Below are 27544 nucleotides of genomic sequence, written 5' to 3'. Positions count from 1 at the left end.
AAAAATTTCTTGAAACAAATTATAATTCCAATAACTCCAATATACTCAAATAATATAAAAATATTTTTATACAAAATCGAAATATGCTTTAAGAATACGTGGTAATCAAAAATATTTGAAAAAATGAAATTTTATAAGCAAAATGAATGTTGTATACTGTCAGCTAGTAGTTAAAATAAAAATAAAAGAGCAAACAGTGTTGACAGTAACATTGACAATATTAAAGAACGTTGCGTACGTTTACAAATTTTTCTATGCATAAAATCGAAAATCGAAAACCGAAAATCATTTGATAATTGAACGGTTGAAAATGAATTGAACAGAAAAACCGCCTTATAAAAATTAAAAAAAACAAAAGTGCTGACTAAAAACTATTTTTCTTAAAAAAATTCAAAGAAAAACAAGAATAAAAAACCAAAATGTGTAGTAGTCGCAATAAAAAAAGAAAATTCATTTTTTAACGGTGTTGTGTTATCCGGTTTGTGACCTTTGAAAAAATGCAATTAAGCGTTTTTCTTTTCGATTTCGAGTTTTGTTTATCATTTTTGCAAAAATCGCTTGTGTTTTTTTTTTCGTTTTTTATAAATGAAACGTTTTTCATTTGGAATTTTTTTGTGTCTTTTTCTCCCTGTTTGGGAAAAATGAAAATTTTTCTGGTGAGAAATTGAATTTATTGAAGTTTTAGTTTAATTTAGTAGCTTTGGTGTCGGTACTAAATTTATTTATTGCTTGTAATTTTTTCTATTTTTTTTTTGTTTGCTGACTTATGAAAGTGTTTTGTTTCTTTTTTTCCGTATGATTTTGTGTATTTTGTAACAGTAGCACAAGAAAAGCCCTGGCAAATTCCAAAACCTTTTTTTTCTGTTTCTTTTGTGTTTTATTGCTTTTATAATGATTTGAAAGTGAATTTCAGGTGGTTCATTACAATGGAATGAAGGAGGCTTAAATAAAATACAAAAAAAAAATTGAAAAAAAATTTTTTTCTAAGCTGGATGAAATACATTTTTCAAGTCAAGTAGTAAAAAGACTTAAAAGTTACTGTATCAGCAGTATGAATAGCAAAAATATAAAAAAATTTGAGGCAAAAAAAAAGAAAAGTTGATCTAATCGCCTTTAAGGTATTTTATCCATTCATTTAATATAGTTATTATGTATTGTTCTTGTATAAGTTTTAAATGTGTGATATACGAGAATCAATATTCAAAAAATACGTACGAAATACTTTCATTTAGAAAATTATTATGCGGGTCTCTTATTAAAAATAGTCAAATGAATTTTGCAATCTATAAAGACTATTGAAAATTAAGTACAGATAATTGATTTTGATTGAGTAAATTCTAATATAAATATTTGGAACAATAATCGCAGCCTCTGGAAATTACTTTAACTTGGAAGAATAAATAGAAAAGATGTAATCGTTTTCGCTCTAATATTGGCATACGTCAGCATTAGAGCGAAACGATTCGTAATAGTTTTCGCAAAATTATTTATGTATTGGTATGATTTGCGTTTCGATTAAAAATAAATTTCGGCAATGATTTAGATAAACTTGTCTTTAAAAGTCATTAGTTTTACGAATATCATTCGTCCGGTTTAATATAAATTGAACGTTAATTTGCTGTCAGAATTGACAAAATTGACAATCGCACAAAAAACTATGAAAAATTTAATTTTATATCGACAATGTAGAACTTTTTTCGATTGGTTTAAACAAACATTAGGTGACTGGTAGAGTACAATCGATTCCAATCGATTCTATTCACAAAATCGGGTTTAACCGATATCACGAACGGAGCTTGACATACGTATCACAATATTTTTCCATTCACAATAGACACTAGTAAGAATATTTTATGTAACGAAAGTGTTTTATAATTTTTTTATAATTATTAATTTTTTCTATGGTGAGAAATAACTTTTTTTTAAATTTCAAATTTTTTTTTTTCATAATTGCATTGTGCTAAAATATTTTATGGATGCATATTTACTATATTTGTACCCATAAACTGAAATGATAAGAAAATTTAATAATCAAGTATATACATAATATATTTATACACACATATATTATATTATAAAAGAATGAATGTAAAGAAAAAATATGCTGATTAATAAAAAGAAAAATGAACAATTAGCGGCATGTTAAGCATAAAAATCTAATGAAAATCTAATAAATTTTGAATATATGCATATGCATGTAAATATTATACATATGTATGCATATATGTATATACTCATAAAGGAAATTATGAATGTTCGAAAACAAACTAATGACAGTAATAATGACAAAGCTATAAAAAACTTATTAAATAAAATAGTAAAAGTTGAAAATTTTTAAGCTCTTTATATACGAAAAATTATTTTACATGAAAATGAAAAATTTTCAACTTTAAACTTGATAATTAATCAGTTAATTTGATTATCGATTTTCGATAATTAAAAAAAATAATTTTATTCACGTTTTATTGTGCAACAATCGAAATTTCAAACTTATAAAATTCTTTATTCATTTTTTATAATTACTATATACAATCAATCACACACTATAATTACTTCAAAATATTAAAAAAAAGTAATTTACAAGGTTATAAAATTTTTATATGTATACAATAATTACACGCATAAAATGAGAAGATCGCATATTGTGAGGATCAACGCGAAGATCGCCATTACAAAAAGAAAAAATCTAACAATTGATAAAATCAAAAGTTTTAAAATTTTAAAACCCATTGATTTTCTTTTCTTTCCAAACTCTACGGGAATTTTAGAAAAAAAAAATAAAAATATTTATAAAAAGAAAGTTTGTTTTCGCTTTTATTTAAAAAATATTTTTACTACCATTATTACCACATTAATTTCGTTATTATAGTTGTATTACAAATGTTTGGTAATAAAAATTTTGATTGAAATTTTATTAAATTTTATTATAACAATTTTTTGAGAATTATATGAAATAATAGAGTTCAAATTGTATAACAATAAGAGATTTTCGATACAATTTTGTATGTGTAATTTTAGGACGTACTCATGTATGTAGGCTGTGTATACATAACATGTATGTAGCTCATGTAAAATAATAATAATCAAAAAATAACCTACACGTTGGACATCAAAATATCAGTTGGGATTAAAATTAAATTTTTCTTTATGTGTTCGAATTAATGATTACATAAATTTCGAAATATACAGTATGAAATAGAACATTGATTTACAATCGGAGCCCTATTGTAACAATTTAAACTTTGCTTTTACTTTTTTTTTATCCAATTAATTCAGAAATTTAGAAATTTTATGTTGCACTACAAAACTATTAAGCTATGTTTTACAAAAACTAAAGCAAAAGTACGTGATTTGTGGAATAGGGTTTTGGTTTTTAATAAACTAAGCAGTTTTAATTTTTTTTGAGATGCGAACGGTTAAAAGAGAAGCCAACCGTTTATAAAATATAAAACAACCTTTGAAATTAGAAATATACCAAAATATGCAAATGAATATACCAGAATATACAAATATACCAAACCCATAGTTTGCAAAATGAGAAAGAAAACGATATGATCGTTGAAATTATTCTTTTATTAGAATATTGTTTTGCATATTTTTAGGGGTATGTTTAAAGTAATCGATTTTAAGACAAATGGTCATACAATTAAACGATTAAATTAGGATGCTAATTTATTTTAACTATGGCATATGAACATATTTTGCAACGAGATGGCAGTTATTATTACATTTTTCCTGCTTGTGCATAAAAGTTTGATGAAACTTAGAGGAAGTAGCAGAAAAAGTTTTTCTAATAAAATATCGACATCTGTAAATTACTCAAATGTGACATTGACCCGATTTCCATGTAGGGAGGCAAAGAAATTAAAATTAAATTGTGAAAATTATTTTTTTTAGAAATTAAAGAAAAACCCCATTTGAGACTAAGATTGATTCGATTGAATTTCTTCATATGTTTCAAGAGGGTTTCCATAAAATAGAGAGAATAATTTGTCACCTTTTTGGGTTTATCAAATTTGCGATTTCGCTATGGTTTCTTTGGAGAAATTAACCAATAACTTAAATTTTTTCAATTTTGAAGACAAATAAGTTTTAGGGGAGAGAGTGTTTAGAGTAAACAAATACGATACTAGTGTAGACTTTTATAATATTTTCCAAATGTAATAAAATTTATACTTGTCTGATATATTTTTCTTCTACTTATATTAATAAACTTTAAACGAAATTATTTTTCAAACATTTTTTACAAATTTATTAATTTTCATTGTTTCTTTCCAGGTTCCTTCAAAGTTTTCTATAAAACACATGTAAAATTTAATAAAAATTAATTTTTTTTTTGTAAATCAATTATTCATTAAATAATTTTTCATTGATTTGTTTGTGTTATTAAAATATCAAAAATTTTTATGTTTCATATAAAGTGAAAGCATTTAATTACAAAAAAAAAAGAAATAAAATTTAAAAAATTATTTTTGAATTAAAATTTTTAATAGAAAATAGAAAATGCTATTAAATAAAAATATAATAAAGTGTAATTATGTAGGTCTAAATAATCACATCACATTAAAATCAGATCAAAATTGCTTTAATAAATAGCAATTTGAACACATAATTATGATTTTTATATTATTAAAATAATTCGGAATTTTATACGAATTTGGAATCAATGGAATACCAATTATGGGTGAAAATGCGGCTGAAAGTTTGGTATGATTATTGTTTTAACTTATTTTTAATAAAAACAATTTTTTTTAATTGTACTTATTTAATTACATACATATATATTTTTTTAAGACACACAGTAAAACTTCAATTTATTTATACGAAAAATTTTCAATTTGAATTTTTTGTTTTTCAAATTTGTTCAATACTTGTACTCTTTGTGAATATTTTCTAATTGAAAACTTGAAAAGTGCCATCTTAAATTTTGACACAATTCGCGTTTATTATTGATGAAAATAGACATATTCTGACTCGCTTTTTTTTATGTAAAATCTGGAAATATACCCAAAAGTTTCATTTGTCATAACACCGCTTCGCATTTCTCTTTAATTTGTTGCACGTCACCAATTTTGAACTTATTGTAAATGTTGAAATCAATATTTCTGTAAATGTAGCCCCTACTGTTATGCAATAAAAAATTTCAATTACCAATTACGAATTTTGTAGATTTGTAGATTTATACAACCGGGGTACCATAGTACACCGCGGCCTTCTTTAAGGATCTATTGAATTCTCGTCCACCCTACTAATGAACTTGAGCGACACCCGGAAAATCGCAACTCCGCCGCCATGAGAGGAATGTACTAAGTATTTCCGTTTTCTTACGAACGAGAGCGTCACAGTCTCCCAGAAGTACTGAGTACAGTTGCCAATGTACTGAGCTCTATAGCGGTCATAATTATAACTAAAATAATAATTTCGTTTATCCTAAAATCGTATTCTCGCAGCATACCTATGAATACCTATATGCTAAATTCCTTTTATAAAAACAATATGCTTCCATTTTCACTCTCTTAGATAAATAAAGAATTACTAGTGTATAATATTAATTAGGACTAAATATAACATTAAATTTTAGTTTAATATTTAACAGAAAATTTTAATACTAAATAATATTATAGCTAATTTATACAAAATAATTAATAGGCACATAATGGAATTTAATGAGTGATGATGGTATAAGAGTCAACACTTATCACAACCATAAGTCTCCCCATATTTCTCACAGAATCAGCGGTTCTGCTTTAATTTAATTTAGACAGTCCAAGCAAAATTATTTACTTGCTGAAGTTTCACTGTATTTGCTCTTTTCGTAACGTTTTTGGTTTCATTATAATAATATTAAATAATTAAAAAAGTAAGACAAAAAATTAAAAAGAAGTAAAACAAAAATAAGTATTTGACCTTACCATGAGAAAATATCAAGGGAAAATTTATAAAAAATATTACAATTTAATAAAAAATATCTATATATGTATATACGACTTATGTATGTCTCATTTATCATATTATATTTTATAATATTATATTGAAAAATAGCATATAACAATATTGTAATTGAATATTATAATATTTATGTTAAGCCGGCTTTTAAATTATAAAAAGAAGACGTACCCATACTTTATATGCATTCGTTCGTATTATATATAAAATATTTATATTAATATATGTATATACTTAAAATGAAATGCATACACGTATACAGCATACATATATGTGTATAACAGTTGGCCACAAATTTTTACAATAATAATAATAATAATAATAAGTATAAATTTTGAAGGTTTCCTATTTCTATTTTAAATTTAAATATGTGTCTATATAAATATCATAAATTAAATATTAGTTCTACTTTCGATTGTATTGGTATATTGCAATTATTGTATAGAGTTGCAAAAATTACCTACGTGTAAACGTATAAAAACTTTTAATTTTTACATGCTAATTGATTTTGTATTTTTTTCTAAATACACAACAAAAAAATTAACACATTATAATTATTAATATATAGACAATTCCCAATGAACTTGGAATTTTTTTTTAGCGATCATTTTAATTATGCTTGGTAACTATGCCATATTTTTAAATTGAAATCATTTGTTTTGTATTTATTGTTATTTTATTAAGATATTTTTGAATTGAAAATTTTACACTAGAAATTCTTCTTAAATTATAATGATGAATATAAATTATAATAATGCGGCAAGCTGAAAGAAGTAGATCAATCTTTACAATGCAATGAGAAATGGAGAAATCTTTTCAACGGATTTGATCCTAGAAATATCAATAGAATTGTTAGGCGCCCAAACTTGACACGTTCTCGACGTACATATTTGTTAGGCATGTACATTATAAGAAAATTTGGAATTTGTTTTAGAATTTTGAATTCTCAAAATATTTCTTTCGGTTATAAGGCCCGCTCCTCCACAACCTCTAATAAGGCAGTTCTACCACCCACAATGAAATGGTTCTATTTCGAATAGTTCAGTGCACTGATTTAGAGATATGTTCAGAGGTTTTAGAAAAAGTGCAAATACAAAAATATCAAGGGACAATTAAAAAATTTAAAAAACATTTTAAATTTGTTAACATTTTAAGCAGCAGTTTGAATAATTTTCTTATTCCAAATAAATATTAATGTTTTATTATTGAATATAATATGTAGGTGAAAATATTAATATTAAAATTTTATAATATATTTTTTAATAGGTATTTTTAATAATTAGTTTAAAGAAAAAAACTCTCATTTAAAAATTATATGCATGGCGTATATGCTATGTTGCAAGTCTTATAAAAGGTTGCCAGCTAAAATATTTAAATTAATTTTTTTATAAAAGCAATAAAATCATTTTTATATACCCATTAATATTTATAATTTCCTAACAAATTTCTTCTTTTTTTTTCCTATCATATTAATTTATGCACATATTATAAATATATGTAAGGCCGCCTTTCTGTTCTTTAAATTGTTATTTTAGAATTTTTGTAAATTTTGTAAATGCTATAAAATAGATAATATTAATAATACATAATACTTTAAGGAATTTATAATTATTGCGTGGTAATTTGTGATTGAATACAAAAAGAAAAAATTAAACATAAATAATGTAATAAATTTAATGTAAAATAATAAAAAAAAGAAAAATACTTGACATTCTCGACCTAAATAATAATTTTTTCGAAATTCGAATGAACAAACACAACGAAAGATGCAGACAGACACTTCTTATGTAATGTGTAACTAACGTGCGTTGTGCTTGTGTATACATACAATGTATACAAAAATTTTAAAATGTAATTTGTATTATATGTATAAGTGTTTATGTTGTACATATCTATGTATAAACTTAAAATTTTGAACATGAATGCACGCAAAAATTATAATTTTTAAAATACAATAATGAAAAAATTATACCGACTTTAATTTTTTTTATATACGCAAGTATGTAGGGACATAAATTTTTAGTTTATATTATATATGTGTGTATATTATTTTGTTCGAAATTACTATATTTAAAAAAAACTTTTCTTCATATTTTATTCAAAATATCTACTAAGATTATTGAAAACGTTTTAAATAAATTATACTGCCACGCAAATTCCACATTTCATTATTTATTACTTAATAAGCTTTTAAATTATAATTTTAAAAATATATACATACTTATAGATTTATTAAATAAATGTTATACACACGTACTGCATGATATATACATACATAGATAGAAAATGTAAAATTAAGTTTATCACTTGGTATCATTTACAATATAGCATAAAGTAGTAGGGGCCACTATATTCTCTTAAAACACAATTGAGATTGTTATTATTTCAAAAACTATACGAACTTACTTATTCGGTTTCCATTCGTACAAATAAGTTTAGGATTTCGACAGCCATTGCTTAGCGCTATGCTTGATTTATGATACATATACCGGTATAATAAATTCAATAATAATACGATCATATCTTAAGGTGTGCTAATGGGACACTGTCTACCAAGATTGAATCTTGAAGGCGAGGGAATGTCAGATTATGTGAGGAAGTGGAGGAGACATCTATTGATTCACAAAAGATGGAGTCTTTGGGTTGTTATGTTCTCACAGCAAAAGAAGCTCCGAGAAATTGATCCCCATAAGACAATCGAGGGGGGGCTTTATGTCTATTTCTGTCAGGTAAATTGTTACCCCATGTAATCTAATTTAATCTAATAATGTCTCAGGATGTAATTAAGAAAGCTACATATAGCTAAAATTTATAAGATAAATTGTATACGTAAAATATTGTATAAATGAAATCTTCTGCAACAATAGCTTTGGGAAACAATAGCAATCAATATAATTTATGAATTCACATTTCAATTAAGAATAAAAAGCATTTTAATTATATTTGAAATTTCAATAACAGACGCGCTGCTTTTTAAGAACAATCCGGATGTTGTGAAAAAATCCTAACCAAGAATCTTTTATATTCTTAAAATTTGTGCTTGCCTTTTCAATTTACTCAATTTGGAAATGTCTACATTAAAAAATGAATAAAAAATCGAATCTCTGGATTAGATATTACATGTTGTCAGTATAGATGGCACACACACACAAATACAAAAATTAACTTCATGTACATATTTGAGTTTATTATAATGCATCTTTCATCACCTCGTTTTTTTTATTTTTGTCATGTTAATTCTATTTTTTGTTCCTTTGTGCTTTAAAATATGTGCTTTCAAAAATGGAAATTTTTAAATTATGTACGTATAGGTATTCTTTTTTTATATGAAATATTTGCATAATATTATTTATGAATACCATTTAAGCCATATATAAGGCATACAGATTAATGATAAAACAATGCCGCTGTATATAGGCCTGTTATATCAGTAATACTCAATTAAAAAGTTCGAAACCTAAACGAATTTTAATTAATTTCTGTACACAATTCTGTATGAAATTTTTATTAGTTTACAATCCCCATATCTACTTTTTCTGCGTTGCTAGGAGTAGACAATAAAAAAAGGGGTTTCATGAATGTAACATAAAAGTATCCATAATGTCAACTGTGAATGACAGTGCTTCGAACCTTTGTATCACATTAAATTTAAGTATAAAATCAAAAATAATAATTTATGAGTCCCAGTCTGTTTGTATATTTTCTAAATGTTTGAAATTTTTGTAATTAATTTTTATTTTCTTAAAAATTTTTTTTTACTCTGGCAATGTTTTTTACCACCTTGTTAATTTCTCTTTCCAAATTCTAATATCGTAAACGCAAATGGAACGTGACAAAATGCGTTTAAAAGAAGAAAATTTGTAAATAAAACACAAAAAAAAAATAAAATAAAAAAGTGTCGCTAAATTGATTGTGAGAGAAACAAAAAGTAAATATTTGGTATTTAAATTTGAAAATTTAACCCAAGAAACAATATTTCCCGCAAATAACTTAAGTTTAACTTACTTCAACGAGCAATATGCTTGCCGGCAATATCATAAATAATTCAATCTTAATATATTTGTCGTACTAATTTTGTTATAAATTACTTGTAAATTACTAATAAAGATTTAATTTCCATATTTCAAAATTGAAATATTGCTCAGAGCTAACGAGTAACATGTAATAAAATAGTTAAAACAATATAACTGTCAAAATTTTTTCGTCAAACGTTTCAGTTTTGTAACAAATTAGCAAGAATAAAAACAAAAAAACAATATTGCCCTATGTTTTCTCTCGATAAACTTTTGCTAATTTGTTTGCTGGGTTAAAGTTAAAGAACAATTTCGCTGTGTTTGTGTGATGCCGTAGATTTGAATATTATGCTTGTCTTTTTGCTATTCTTTTTGCTATTAACATTATTTCTTACGACTACAGTGTCAGAGTTTTTGATTTAAAGAAAAATAAATTTTTTTGTTGTCTTAAAACTAAATACATAATTTAAATACAATGAAGTATGTAACTAAATGAATGACAGAGTGCTTGACCACGGATGTAAAATAAAATTTTAATTTACTTTCATTTGACAATTGATTGAAATATTTTCCAGATTTGAATGCATCAACTTGCAATAATGCCTATGGGCTTGTTTCTAAAATGACTGGCTTGTCAACTTCTGTATCTAACTGAGAAAAAAATTATAGTTTATAATTCTATTATAATATATTCTTCATCAATTAGTTCATACATATATACATACGTACATATATATCCATATATAATGTCAATGTGTCAATTATCGTATATTTATAAGAAAATAAGTATAATAATAAAAAACAAAATCAATTCTTTTATTTTCAATAATTAAATTTAAAATTGTTTATTATTTTGTTTGCAAATGGAACAAAATCACGTTTAATTTAGCCTCAATCTATATGTACGTACATATGTATGTATGTATAAATATAATTTAAATCTATATCACAGACGGGATGTTAAACTTTTATATTGGAACTAATATTTTTATTATTCATACAAAGTATGACAGTGGACAAAATGTGAATAAATTGGAAACTTTTCTTTTTTATAGGAATTCAATAAAATTCACAATTACAGTTTGTAAAATAAGAATAATTTAAAATAAAAATTAAATGTAAAACGTGTCTTTCACTTTGTCAAAAACTGCATCTTAAATTTTTTATTTATATGCACATTTAGTATTTTTTCTTGGTACATTTTTAACAAAATTGCAATGAAATGCGCTTATTAATTTTACTCCTATTGTCTGTGCGTTTGTTTATAAAACCCTTTTAAGTTGAAAGCTAAAGCTTTATAGTTTAATGGATGTTTTTGTAAAATCTATTTCTCTAGAAGAGAAATTTGTGTTGGAATAATATTGCTTAGAATTCTACAAATCAAAATAAGACATATGAGATCAACAATAAATTGTTAATTTTCCCAGCATACGTTTGCCACTTGTTTTACTTCATTTGTTGGCTTCATTAGAACTTCTAGAAGAATACTTAAACTTTGTTGCATTGCATGATGAGTTTGGAAACAAAAACATCCTTTGTATGACGTAAAATTGCACAAAATGGCATTAAATGACGCGTTAGGACATTTAATTAGGTTTGCTGTTAGGTAAATTGCATTTGTTCAATTCAAATGTGCTTGTTTGCGAACCCATAGTTTGATTCGAATTCATTTTATCTCTTTCTTCTGTCTACATCAGATCTAGTTTTGAAGTTGCACTGAGTATAGTTAGGTGAAATACTATTTCGAAACGTTTTCAATCACGTTTCTCCATATGAAACTTTTTCTATTTTAATTTTTGTTTTTTGTTTTTGTTATTTTAAATGAATACAACTTTTTCTGTACAATACCGGCAAGCAAATATTCACGTTAATTGTTCCATAAAATTCTATACAACTCAATTGCAATGCAAAATACTTACGTATATATCATTATATGTGCAAGTATAAACATACAAACATATGTATAAGATCTTCCATTACAAATGACAATGTTTTTATCAAATATACTATGCGTCCATCTGGTAGTTCTAATTTTTTCCGATATTCAGAAGCTATATTAAAAAATACAAGAAAATAAAAAAATTAATTCGATTTAATTCATCGATTCTGTTTCAGTTGTTTTTATTATACTCTTAAAAAGAGTATATTGACTGGAGCATGAAGCGTATCATAAAAATTATACGTACATTTGTTTATATGTGTATACAATTCTGACAATAAACGTGAATGTACAATATTGTAGATTACTTATTGAAATACTGTCACGACAATCACAATAATATTTTGATAACAGTTCATATTCATTGTTATACCACATACCATATAATATTAGAATTTGCTGTCAATTCAAAAATAACATTACAGGAAAATAATCAAATGACAAAACTATTTAAAATAGCAGTTGTGTATTAAAGTTTTCCAATATGGAAGTATATAAAAATTGTGACATTAATAACGAAAATTTTCCTTCTGCTATACTCATCATACATGAAAAGAAAAAAATAGAAAAATAATTTCATTGAAAATTTTTGTAATTTTCATTGGTTTTTTTATTTCATGGTGCATCGTTGATTAGAAATGAAACTGACAACAAACCATGCGTTAAGAAACTTTTATTTTTAACATTATGACAATTTACATTGTAAATACATAATAACTATTATACGTATATATGTATATTTATGCATGGTTTACATTGCATGTTTTAAAACAAGTAGACAAGTTTTTTTTTATAGAAAACTTACTTTAATGTAGTTCCGGTGTTATAGATCGAAATTATTAACAAAGGAAAATAAAAATTTAAAAATATTGTTTGTGTGCGTCGTAAACATTTTATCAATTAATGAATTTACCATTAGGAGTTTAAGAAATAGAACTGCGTCGCAAATGTCACAAATGACGATGAAATGAGGTTCACAGGATAAAAAAAAATTTTACGAAAAATTAATATTGGGCAAAAACTATTTAAAATCTTGTTCCTGAACTAAATCGATATTTCGTCTCGTCCACCTAACAAGTCTGCCCCTCGCAGGGTTGGATATCCGCAGAGATAGTGAAAAGCAGTCTTCTTCTTCTCCATCCCCACGCAGCTACGACACGTCGTATTGAAAGGCAATCCCATTACTTAGCCATATGCTGCTTAAACGGCCAATTGCCCGTGCAAACCAGTGTCAGCAATTCTCAAGACATGCCAGTAGAAAAAAACATACTCAAATTAATTTTATGAGACTTTACAATATTATTATTTTCTAACACTTACTAAACGCTGCTGCTTATGAAAATTAATCACAAATATTTTGGAAGAGAAAAAAATTAAAATTATTCGTACATCTATGTGTATGTATATATATACTAACAACATATAAACTGATTTCAATTTAATTTCCCATTTTGTTATGCTACTATACACTGACGTAACTAAATTTAAAATTAAAAAAAAAACAAAGGTAAAAGTGATTGAAAATCAATTTTATGTAAAATTTAACACCTGTTCCGTATTAAATATGAAATGAAGGAAAAAAAAATTTGAAATTTTTGTGTTTTTTTTTGCTAATTTTAATCTGATAACTAAATTAAATAAAAGACAATAAGATTATAATATATGTAGCCAGTTTGAAATAGAAGATTTTTTTTTTGCAAAAATATTTGAGAAAGTTCATGAAATTTGATTTTAAAACCATCAACATTTTGGTAACTTCATCTGTCAAATCAGCTTTTCTTGAAAGATTAAAAAATTAATTTTTTTCAGTGATTAACGTATATATGTTTTTGACAAGGTATAAATAATATTCGTAATTAATACGTAAATATATACAAGTACGTATACACAATGTATAATATAAGAAGCTTCAAAACTGCAATATGGAAACTACAATAGAAACAGCAGCATTTTGTAATTAGGCATAAGCGTTAATTGTATTTTTGGCTAAATATTGTAAAAACAAAATCTTAAATAATGTCTTGTAATTTAAAATTTTACCATATTTATCTTAGTATATACATAAGAGCATATTAGCCTATAACCTTAAGGTGTATGACATCCGGTTACATCATATATTTTTATACTTCATTTCATCCTATATACGTTTACATCTCATATTAATTTCTCATATACATTATGTATGATAGATGAATAGTTTTAATTTAGAAATTAGTAAAAGTTTCATTAGCATAAACAGCATAAATATATGATTAATTATGAAAAATATAGTATCGTGACTTTTCGATGATGCGTGTATACATAGGGAAAGAGATGGAGAGTAATACATGACAGTAACATTCCCTTTTATATTTATGTACTGTTTGTTCATATTTACACTGCGTCATATAAGGTATTATGATATATTACGTAAATATATAAAATTTTGTAAAAATAATATATATCTACATATATATATATAAAATATGTATGCGAAAATTAAATATATCTTAATGCATAATTATTTAATTTTAATTGATTGTTTATAAAAAAAATTAATCAACTTTTAAAATTGTAATTTAATGGGAAGATTTAAAAATTCAGGAGTTACAAATCATAGGCTGAGTTTTGAGCTATATGCAGCAAAACTGAATATTTTTTTAGGTGTTTCTCCATATTTGTACAGCATATATGATGATGCTATGAAACATTGAATGATTCGTTTATATGTAGTTCTGATGCAAGATTTTTATCTATTTTACTCTATCTAATTTGCTCTTAAATTGATGAAGCTTTTATGACTCCATTCAATTACAGAATATAAGTCAAGCACACAATACAATATATGAAATTTCCCAAATGTCACTCTATACTACAATATCATCACAACATGATTGTGTCGGTTTCACACAAAATTATTCGAAATGAATGAAAAATACCCCCAACGGTATGCAATTTTTAATATTATTTGTCACTTTTACTATGTATAATGTTTTGAAATTCTTTTAAATTTTCCATTTTTTTTTATTTTTTTTTTAATAATTTATACCAATAAACTAAAACTACTTAAATTTCTTTCACATAATTAATCCGTTTAATTTAATTACAATGATTTCAATAAAAACGAAACGTCAAATATGGAAAGTTTTCAATATTAAAACAAATAAAATTAAAATTTAATATTATAACGTTATTAAAATGAACGACGTATTTAGAAATGACAACTCAAGCAGTGCAATTTCCTTAAAATAAAAATTTAGTACAATACAAAAGTATGGTAAAATCTAATAATAACCTTCTCTCCACTTGTTTTATATAAAAAATGTAAGTAAATTACGAAAAATGATTTTATTTTTTTATTTTATATATTCTGCAATTTAACATAATGATAAAATATACTATTAAAAAATTAAAAATAAATTATGTAATTATACTTAGTAGTTGCGAAAGCGAAAGGAAAAAAAAAATAAATATTTCATCTGTCATAAAGTTGACATTTAAATTAAATATTTAAATATTTCTTTTCGTATTCAAAAAAAAATTAAGAAAAAGAAACAAAGAAAAAATTTTATTTAAAGGTTTTTTATGACGATTCATTTAAAATTCACCTTAATTTGCACTACCAATAAAGTGTATAGGTACCTATACCTACCTTTTATATATTTTTTTTTAAATATTTGATTTAAGCCTACACCTTAAAATTTTCTTTGATTGTTTCACGTATACAAGAAAATTTTATTGCGTCATTTAATGCCATTTTGTGCTTAATAAAATCATTAACTATTTTAACAAAATTTCTTTAAAAAATTAAAAATTCATCATAATTTCCATTTACACTCTTCTTTAATAGTTTTTCACGTAGGGCTTAACTATGTAATCTAATTTAACACTATATATAAAGTTTGCCATAATGTAGATAAATGCTTATTTAAGTTTACTGAGAAATATATCAAAATTATGTAAGTGAAAGTTTTGTTTTCTTCATCAGTATTTTTCATTAAAACGAGTTAGTTTTTTTAAATCAGCAGTAACAACTAATTGGTAGTATATGATTTTGAAAAATTTTAAGTTAAAAATTGAAAGTTCATTTGACTTATTCAAATAACAGATATTTTTCCAAATTTTCAAAGTAAACCCTTCAATTAGTACTAGAGGTCGGACTCGGATAACTACAAAATTAAAAAACAAGAAATATTCTTACAGTAAACCGGTATATTTCTATTTTTTCATATTTTATACTAACATGTACTTTGCTGTTAGTAGGGTTTTTGCGTTCAACCGGATTGCAATTATCCGGTTCAATTGTACTAGCAGTTCAACGGTTTATACCCTTTCTGTCATTTACACACGAATGTTTTGAATTTTCACATTATATTTTTCGAGCGGGTACACTGAATAATTTACACTAAATTGTTGAGTACCATATTCTATATTACATATGCATCCTGAATTAAAATACGATTTTTGTTTTGAGATGGTAAAAATATTCAATTACTTGGGTTTAGTTCTTGATAGTGAGGAAAAATAGGTAGGGCATGTGGAACATGTAATTAGGAAAATTTCACCTTATATGTTTTTATCTTTAGACGACTTTGAAAACAATTCTCTGCTGACATGTTGATTTCAATTTTCGTTCCTATATGTTTTGTCGAATATCTATAGTTTACTTTAATCTTTTATAGAGTTGGATATCACAAACTCTCTTGGCTAAATTAAATGTAATTTACAGAGCTTCAAATTTAGGATCTAAATTTTAACTTATTTTTCATTTTTTTTATATAAAATATATTTTGTAAGATTTTGCAATTTTTCAGTTTTGAATTAAATAAAGAAAAACAAATAATATTTAATATTTCCCAAAATGTCAACACCCTGATTTTCATTTTGGCATTAACTTTAAATTTTACGTATTCGCTTTCACTTAAAGGTTATCATCGTAAATTTTAAATTGATCTTTTAAAATAGCAAATTACTTTGTTTTGATATATTATGCTTGTAAAATTCATATTCATATTAACCGTTATACAAAGGAGATCGTGCTGGTATAATATTTTATTATAATAATTTTTATATGATCATGTAAATCAGCCTTTATACTCATATTATATTTGAGAACAGCAAATTTTCAAATCATTTTTTAATGTATATACGTGCATAACATAATATACTTAAATTAAATACATGATAATATGACGTATGCACCTGACTAACTGAATACTAACTACAATATGAATTACATACTAGAGTATACAATACGGTTATGTGTACACATTATACTTGGACATGAAAATTTTTTTGTAATAATAGCAATTCAAAAAAAAAAAAACATTTAATTTTCAATATTTTTGTTGCCGTAAATAATTGATGTTTAATCATTTTTGTATATTACTGTTATGATAATATTGTTATGCTATATATGTTTAGTTTGCATGCATATTTTAAACAAGTTCAATAAATTTCATAAAAATACATTCATCAACAACTATTTTCAAATCATATAAAAGCTTGTAGGAGGAAGTTGCAAAAATCTGTATGTATGTTATAATTTTGCGTGTTTTGTTATTTTTTATTAGATATTTTTCAAAAACATAATAGCAAGGAAAATACATACAATTATATACTAATTTTAAGTTTAAAGATGATTAAAAATTTAATTTGAAGAAATTAAATCTGTAAAAATAGATCTGTGGTTAGAACGAACAACTGTTTATGTCGACTCCAGTTCATTTTTTTAGCTAATCCGGATTCTAAATAGTTTAACTGTTTTTCTGTAGGAATTTCTGCAAAATAGAATTGCAAAAATTCACCATTACCAAAATGAAATCATGAATATAGTAGAATTATTTTTCGACTTAGGTAGTTTTTCGTTAACACCACAGAACTGCTCGATAACTTATTAAAAAAGTAGTATTCAATTAACGTTTAAATACCTGATAATTATAATTTATTTTTATAGTTGCTTTTTTTGTACTATTAAGAGGTTGATGCAAAAATATTGGTCATGCTAAATTTAAATTTAAATCGAATGATCATTTAAAAATTTGTTTTGTTTTTCTAATTTATTTCCGTCTTTAGAGAATGCTTAATTAAATGTTTAAAAATTTAATTTGAATTTTTTTTGAAAAATTACTAAAATTTTAAAAGCTGTTGATTAATATTAAAAATATGAATGTGCGAACATGTGTTTAAATTTTAACAAATTAATATTGTTTTAATAATTTCACATGAATGTTAAACTTTACTTTAAAACATGAATAAATATTAAATAAAATGTAATTCATAAATTTATTTAAGTGAAGTTGTAAAACGCAGGTAGACGTACTGCAATTGTTGAAAGTTTTATGAGTTCGTTGTAATCTCAACTAGCCTTCCCTCAGAATTCCTAAAATATAATTATATTAAAGCTTATGTTATATTGCGTAGAACATTTAAAATTTATATGATACATACCAATTCATGGTCTTTAAACAATATTTTTTATGGTATATATGTTTCTGATAATCAAATATGCGTAAATAATGTTACTAGTATATGATTTTCCAAATTAACCGAATTTAAATACCCGCATTATCAACCATCGAGATCATTTATAACTCCAATTTTATTACTACATCATTAAATGATATACAATATATGTATATGATCAAAAATAGTATCACAAATTTGCCATTTTGTACACCATTCCGTTCAAATTTTTCGAATTGACCATTCTGATATATCAATAAAAAATAAATTTCCAATAGCGTCCAATATTTATTGATAATTGAATTGTCAAAATAACTCCAAAAACACAAAATTCATTTATTGTGAATTAGAATCACTATTTCCATCTACTGGAAAAAAATAACATAACTGCAGAGATCATCTACGCATTTGTTCGAAGTAGTGTAATTGTGCATTTGTTCGAGATAGTATAAATGGAACTCAAATAATATTTTTTTGACATAATCCTAAAAAAAAAACAGAATAAGTAAAAATAAAAAATAAATTAAAACTTACCGTGATGTGGTTCCCATATTATTACCGTTTCAATTCAAGTATTGAAAATAATATTTAGTTTACATTTAGTAAGCGAACGATCCTCCGCTTTATTGCTTAAAATTTGAAAAATTCTAATACTTTTATTTTTATTAAATTTTCCAACTTTGCGGTTAACCAAAATAATACCTTCGCTATAAAAACGTGTATGATATTATTTTGCTATTTTTAAAGCAATATTAAAGTGAAAATTATTACAAAATAATAAAAAAAAAATTAAGAATTAAAATTAAAAATAATTGTTATAAGAGTTAAAATTAAAAAATTAAAATTAATATGAAAGTTAATTAATTGTTTTCTTATTTTTATTGCAAATAATTATATAGAAATTACTAGATAATTTCGAATTTTATAATTCATCAACAAAGCACTAAAATCTCAACTGAAGCAAATTTAATATGAGAAATTAAAAACTTTTTGCACTGACATTAATTTTTAATGAATTAAATTCTGTCAACAATAATGTAAGTCAAAATTTTATTTACTTCAATTCTCATATTATGTACAAATTATGATTATATACTAAGTGCCCGTTTGTTAAATTTCAACTCAAATTTTTGAGTGAAGTATATAACAATTCAACTCAAAAAAATTAAACTAAACAAAAATCACTCGAGAATTTGAGAGAAATAAAAAAGAGTGTTTCTTCAAAAATAGTATAGCAACTTATTTTCAGCAACAAAAACTTTCCGCAATACTTGTTAAGTGTTACCAGAATAAAAATTGTGGTACAATCTTAATATATTTCTTTTAGTACTAAATATTAATAAACAATATGTTTGAATGTGTTTGTAAAATCAACGTGTGTAATTTTTTTTTATACTTAATAGTGAACAACTTTGAAAATGTAATATGAGAACCTTGAGAATCTTACTCAATATTTTGAAAATTCTTATATCATATGATTAGCTTTCCAATATAAATTTCTCATTAAACATATTATTCTCATTGAGTTTTTTTTTGTGACGTTTGTTTATTTATACGCCATATCATTTGTTATTGTATCTTATTCTTATACCATAGGGCATGGAAATGGAATAGTATTTATCATAGTATCGTTTATTGATGCTTTAATTTTTTACACCTGATGATGGGGGAGAAATTGCTGCGGGTGTGTGCATATTAAAAAAACGAAACATGCATACACGTTTTTTATATGTATGCATAAAATAAATTAAGTGATGAGGTTGAGGATATGCCTTATATTTATTTAAAAGCGGATATAATAAATAATAAAATATAGGGAATTATAAACAAAAATTTTCTTCTTAAAATTAATAATTGTAATAAAAAAAAAATTATTGATTTTAAAGCAAATTTCGTGTACTCATATAAAAAAAAATTATTAGAATTTTAAAATTCTTGGTAATAAGTAGGTTTATGAGACTGTCGTGCGTTTAATTTTAGTTAAAATATATATGTATATACATACATATATTTTAATTATATTGGATTTATGGAGTACAAAAGCGTCCTTGTGAATCTCTTTACAAAATTTAAAATTTCCTCGAAATAAAAATAAAGGATATTGGCTCGTAAAACGTAAATTTTGTTGCTTATGATGAGTTCATTAAACTCATGGGGTCGAATGGAATAATATGTTATATGTGTATGTATACTATAAATACATGTGCGATTATGAAGCCTACATGCATATACATATGTATATATAATTTGTATATGTATAACTTACTGTTATATACATTATAATATCGCAAAAAAATTGTATATTCTGTTTGAGGCAAGTAACATAATTTGAAAAATTAAAGAAAATTATGTATGTATAGATAAATTGTGATAACAAATTTATATATACAAATTTATGCAATATACAAAAGTCTGACCATAAAATATTGTTAATCAAATTATCAAAATTAAAATTTTTTAAATTGTTATATCCTTTTTCTTGTTTAGTTTTTGCCTTGTTATAAAATCAACAAAAGTTATTATGAAATTAAAGTTTATCCACACTATTGTTATTATTACTCTTCTGCACGTAGAAAATATATCAATGAATGAGTTCTAAAATTTTCATTTACGCACACAATTAAATAAATTCATGAGAAATGTAGTAAAGAGAGAAGCGATAATAACAAAGTGAGTAATATAAATTTAGTACTAAAATGTTCTATTAATAAGAGTAGTCGCTAATGAAAATATTTTTTTTGTAGCTGTAAGAAAATCAAATGTGTATCACAAAATTGGTGTTTTGTATAAAAATAAAATTTATTATTGAATTTTGCTTTATTATTGGTAGCTTTTGTATTATCCGTATATTATGAGCTTGGTAACCAAATGTTAATAATATAGACATTTATATAAAATTTCAGTATAAAATTTTTATAGTATTATAGCCACATTTTTATAGTATATAGCCTCATTATTGTCACAGAAAAGTGAATGTAAGGAAAAACGAGTAAAAGACAAAAATTACCTTTCACTAAAGAAAAAATTAGTGAATAATAAGCAGCTCTTTCATTCATTTTGTTTTTATAATGACACCGAACTTTCATATAAAATTACTTTACATAATGGCAACCATTTTCGACAATTCAAATTTTAATGATGTGACACCAAAGATGATTATCATTCATTTTTATAAAAATGTGAATGATGAAAACAATGACGACAGGCTAATATTTTAAATTATTATAATGAACATAAATGCATCAAAGGTATCATAAGTACTACATAATCATCATAGAAAATCTAAAAATCTAACTCTTAATTCATATTCATATATAGTATAATTACAGGCATGTAGTATAATTTTGTCATTATAAAAATTACAAACACATACTCACATACATATATGAAATTTATTTATTCCTTCTTTTTTACAAAAGCATTTATTTTGTGTTGATTCTTTCTCAATTTCAGTTAATCGAAAGTGCTTGACTAATTCGTATCTTCGTTAAATTATAACATAGATTGGATTTTCGTAAATATTCTCTATATAAAAGAATTCGGTTTGTTTTTCTTTTCGTTTGCTAAATTTAACGGTAGATTCGTAGAGCCAAAATATTATAAAGAAAAAAGAAGAAGAAAAAGAAAGTAAAAAAAAAATCAAATATTATTTTAAAAAAGCGGAAAATAAAAATTAATTTAATTTTATATTACAAAAAAAGAAAAAAATTCTAAGAGTTAATTGTTTCCCTCCATTATCGTTTTTATTTTACATTGTTTTTTTTTTTTTTGTTAAAATTACAATATTTTTTGTATTTTGGTGATTTGTAATAAAATTGTGTTTTTCGTTTATGCTTTATGATTTAGGCATTTTATCAAAAAAAAAAAAATTGTATGAAATAAAAATAAACAAAAGAAAAGGAAAAAGTAAGAAAAATAAATAAAATGTTTTTTAAATACATAGATAAACTGTTATACTAAATAATATGGAAAGTGATTATAGAACACATATAACATATAGACGTACATATATTATGTATACTTAGTATAAGAAATTAAAGAATACAACAAAATCATATCAATTAAGAAAATAAAAAAATATCACAAATAAATATTTTTAAATATAGCCTATGATTTATACGTGTACACCATGTATCAAATATAGAATCTATATAAGTAAAGCAGAATCAAATAATTTCTGTCATATTTCTGTATAGAGATCATAAATTCTAAATTATTTAAGAGCATTCGTTTGCTTACACAAATATTTATAGAAAATATTAATTTTTTTTTGTTTTTCTCATTATTATAACAAATTTATAATGATTATATTAAGGGGAAACAAAAAAATATTTGTGTAAAAAATTTTTGGTTTCAAGAATATAAGAAATGTTAGATAAAGAAGCTTATCATAATGAAATTTCTTAATTTAATGGAATTAATGTGATCTTGACAATTTTAATTAAATTATTGCCATAACAATAATAATAAAAGATTTATGACATTTTATTAAGTAAAAATTTAAAAATAAAAAAAAATTTTGAATGTTTAAGTGTATGTTGTACTATGTAATTTAACGGTACTTTTAAATATAAATAAAAAAGTGTAATTTAAGAATTAGAAATTATTATTTTAATTATTAATAAAATTATTTTTATTATTATATGCATTTGAAATTTATTTGGAAAATATTAATGTTAAATTTTCTGAATACAGGGTAGTTTGGCTCTTATTTTAAACCATATAAGTATGTTACGATTTATATGTCTAGGTACTTAAAATTAAAGGAAATTTTAATATAATTGCACATTAGCCACAATACTGCAATATTTTGGAAATCATATAAGTAAATACGTTAATCTCCCACTTACAGCAACAGTGACAAAACTCAAAAAATGCGATTTTTTAATTTATATAGAAACAAAGCTTAAATATTGTCGCTAACAATACATTATAAAAAAATGCTATACATAGCGAACAAATTTATATTAATCCCAAAACTTTAATTAAAATTTGCTTTTCTTAAATGTGAAAATTTTGAGTTATATCATTGTTGAAATAAACAAACGATTTAATAATTTTTATTAAAGTTATAGTTTAAAATTTAAAATTTGATTTAAATCAAATTATTATAATTTAAAATTTATATAATTAATTCTTATTTAATTATTTATTGTAGTAAATTTTGAGAGTGTTAACAAGAAATCATCAGGAAATACATTGTAGTAATTTCTGAAATATTGCAATAATGGTATGCTTATAAATCAAAAATTTAATATTGAAATTTATTTTGTTATTGTGCTAAGGGTGTGATATTTATATGGCATACTAAGTATGTGTATGCATTATATATACACATACAAATTCATATTTACAAAATTACTCTTAATGAAAATTACAATTCTAATAAAATTTAATTTTGTATAATAAGTGGAAGAATATTTTTGGTCTTAAGTACTTTCACAGATAATTTTCGGTTTTTAATCTACATATATATATGTTTATATTTTGTTAAACCACAGACCCACTCAGAAGTTGCTTACATTTTTCTTCTTTTAATTTTTTTTTATTGGAGCCATAAATAGCTCCAGAAATTATTAAAATTTATTGAAAATATATATAGAAATAAAAATAAATTTTGAGTTCTTCCAAAATATTTTCGATACTGTTTTTTAAGCTTGAAATTCTTAACATACTTGCAATTTATTTTGTGATACTTGCACTTGTATATCATATTTTTTTTATTTATAAATAAAATAATATATGAAACGCACAATATTTTATACAAATGTAATAATATACTTATATGGAAGGTATCAAGTGGATATGTAAAAAATCCATTATACGAGTATATAAATAAGTCATCCATAAAAATAAAATAGATTTTGTTGATAAATTGATATGTCGATGGTATATATACTTATATATGTATGTATGTGTGTATGTATATTATAAACAAAATCGCTATTTTTATATTTATTATATTATATTGAAATACGTCTATATGAAATTGAAATAAAAAACGAAAAACTTTAATACAAAAATAAAAATAGAAATTGCTGTGGTCGATAACTTTTTTATTTACTATATTTTATTTTATATTAAAAAACAAAAATCAGTGTTTTTTTTTTATTTTTAGAATCATTATTTTTGTAAGTTAAATTTTTTTCTCCTGTTTTCAAATTTTTTTGTATACTCGTAGTAATTGAAATCAATTTAGATTTATGTGTTTAAATTACTAGCACACCCTTTAAATATTAATTTGAATATCGTCACTCATCAGTTGTTTTGTTAGTATTGTCATCGTTATTTGAAAAACAATTTTTTTTTAATTTACGATATTATACGATATTGCATACGACATTATGTACGATATTACATATTTTTTTGTGCGAACCTTACAAATTATAATTTGAATTGTTTAGCAATATAGACCAAAAAATTGAAAATATCATTTGCAAAGTTCATTGAAAAACAATCCTAATTTAAAATGCGGTCGACTGTACATTATACTCGTATTGTACAGTCTAACACGATTGTAATAACTGGTTGCATACTATTATGTTTAAAATTAGGGATTAATGCGCAGTTATTGTTGACTGCTTTTGCAAATGACATTTCCGATTAAAGAACAGTATTACAGCAATTTCTATATCAGGGTATGAAGTTTTATCATACAATAAATTTATTCTCCAATAGCAATACTAAATGTACACAATATTAAAAATTGTGATTTAAAATAAGAAGACACCTGTATTTAGATATATAAAAAACTACCTATAGTTATACATGAAATACATAAATAATTTCATGTATGGTTATAAAACAAATAATTGAAACTATTATATTTAATGATCTAAAATTTATAAATCTAATTAAAAGTTCTGTTTTTCATGAATGGTTTAAAATATTTAATTTAAAAATATAAATATATAATAAAAATAATAATAGCAATAAAATAATGTTCACTTACAATTTAAATTTAACAAGAATAAAAAACAAAAAGCAATAATAAATTTTACATGTTGGCAACAATCCAAACATAAAAAATAAAATTACCTCATTTAATTTATATTATAAATTATAACAAATTAAATAAGTTAATTATAAGGAAAAAATACAAACTCTACAAATTTTACCTTATTAAAAACAAAAATTGTCTTTTTTTTAAATTTAAGAACGCAATTGTGCTTTTTTTTCAAATTGATTTTTTCACCTTAAATGGTTACATATACATACTTACATGTATATATACAATGTTACAATATAAAATTCATTAATTTTAAATGATTACAATCTAAAAAAATTTAATAATAATTTTTTGTTTTTGTTTCTAGGTTTTTTTCTTATAACACATACATACATACTTAAATTAAAATTAATTGTACGAAAGAAGAAACAATACAAAAAAAAATTTGTTTGATTAATTCTTTTCGAAAAAAATTAAATACTCATTAAAAAATACTTTTATGAATGTAAAACCATTATTATTTATATGACATAATAATAGTAGTAACAGTGCGATAATAATCATATTTAAGTGACATACTTACTCACATTTTATATAATAAACGACAAAGATTATTGTTTTGTGCAGTTTACTATTATTTAAAAGGTAAATAAATTTTTTATATAAAATTAATTTAATTTTTGTTATACATATTAAAATTATTAATAATAAGCAATTATTTCAATCCCAAAATACATACTAAATATTATAGAATTTTTTGATATTCCTTATTATTATAATAAAATTTAGAATAAAGTTTTAAATAATATGAGAGTATATTAAATTCAGTTATTGGCATACTCATCGCACCATCGTGCACCCATTTTATATACATTTTAAGTCGAAGAAGCAAGGTTGAACAACAGCGCATTATTTAAAGAGCTTTTCTCTCCATAATTAGTAATGTTAATATTATAGGTGGAACTAGAAGAATTTGACAGGAGATTAGCTTTTGTTAACTGAAATTACAATTCATATCAGATAAGATTTTTTGAATATTCATCTAGTCGTTTATTTCCATTTACATCTGTTATACTTCCGCCTAAAAACCTAAAATGATAGAAAATGTTTTAAAAAGATGTAGAGATATAAAATGCTCTTGTATTATAAATAATGTTGTTTTTGATAAAGATAACAAGATTGCCTGATATCCAAGTTCCAGTAGCAAGTACAATTGTATTAAACATTGTACAATTAATTAATAGCAATCCTTAAACCTAAATTATGTAATAATACAATATAACTGGGATTTGAATGTCAGGGTTTGTACCATAATATCAAAATACAAGTACAAATAAAATTTTTCGGGTATTCGTTCAGGAAAAACCATTACATTTTTATGTAATGTGCCCCCATAAATTTTATTTGTTTCTTTAAAAAATAGCCATGATTCACAAAATGCTATTAAATTTCAAAATTTTAATTAATTGTAGTGGAAAGTCATTTACATTTGTTTTTATTTTTTCATATTTTGGGGAATTACTATTACTAATTTACTGTAAAATTTGTTTAAATAAATTTACTTATAGATAGAACCTCTTACCATAACATGAAGTGAATTAAAGTTATTAAATTTTTTTCATTTTATGTACATTAAAGGTTTTATAATTCTATTGCTTTTATTAATTGTAAAAATTTAAGTATACGCAAGGTGTATAAAATTGATGTTAAAGATACAAGTATAAAATTTTTTCTAGTTGTATTTGTGTTTTGAACATAGTGATAAACTTTCAAACAAAATTTAATGAATGAATAGAAAATGCTGTTTTTACTTTGATATAAAGATTAGACATAGACTATTATAGCCGTGCGAACAATATTATAAAATTACCACTCCGTTCATAATGCTTGGACGTATAAAATATTCTGAGTTGATTTGACAATGCCGGCCCATCTGTTTGTCTACAGATAACTGCAAAATTCCTAACCAATTTTTGGAAGTTGTGAAAATTAAATTAGTACCACACGCAACACATTATAATAGGCCATTATTTCAAAAAAATTTGGTTGAGGTTGAATATGTTTTTACAATAGCGGCTACCCAACTTCAAAAACAATTTTGCTTCAATCCAAGTTCCAAATCCATGCAAATTTTAGAATGGAGTTTAATAATAGAAAAGAATAACCAGAAATCTAATATAGGAGCTTTTAAAATCATGTTGTTAATTGTTATAACATTCGTATGGGTATTTCAGAATTGATGCGTCTAACTCC

The 27544-nt window shown here is 23.6% G+C and overlaps 1 protein-coding gene and 1 long non-coding RNA gene across 5 annotated transcripts in view; one reads left to right on the top strand and one right to left on the bottom strand.

Moving 5' to 3' along the window:
• Positions 1–4550: 4550 nt before the first annotated feature.
• LOC129614732 (ral guanine nucleotide dissociation stimulator) overlaps positions 4551–27544 on the top strand; it is a 69137-nt gene continuing 46143 nt past the window's right edge. For 2 of the 4 annotated variants that reach the window (XM_055529573.1, XM_055529572.1), the window contains exon 1: positions 25831–25936. Coding sequence is in view for 2 of the 4 variants with exons in the window: in XM_055529575.1 (XP_055385550.1) it covers positions 4681–4707 (27 nt within the window). In the remaining 2 variants the exon portion in view is untranslated. Of the gene's footprint in view, positions 4708–25830; positions 25937–27544 lie in introns of those variants that run through there. The other 2 variants (XM_055529575.1, XM_055529574.1) reach the window with 2 other exon arrangements.
• LOC129614737 (uncharacterized) lies at positions 18058–19010 on the bottom strand. The gene is made up of 3 exons (XR_008697398.1): positions 18877–19010; positions 18328–18827; positions 18058–18259 (listed from the first exon to the last, which is right to left on the bottom strand). It is a non-coding gene; the product is annotated as an uncharacterized LOC129614737 (long non-coding RNA).

Source organism: Condylostylus longicornis, unplaced genomic scaffold (genome assembly GCF_029603195.1).
Source record: "Condylostylus longicornis isolate FDR11 unplaced genomic scaffold, ASM2960319v2 ptg000119l, whole genome shotgun sequence".
NCBI classification, from domain to species: domain Eukaryota; kingdom Metazoa; phylum Arthropoda; class Insecta; order Diptera; family Dolichopodidae; genus Condylostylus; species Condylostylus longicornis.
The sequence above is the reverse complement of the archived record's forward strand: the minus strand, read 5'-3'. Positions and strand labels throughout refer to the sequence as shown.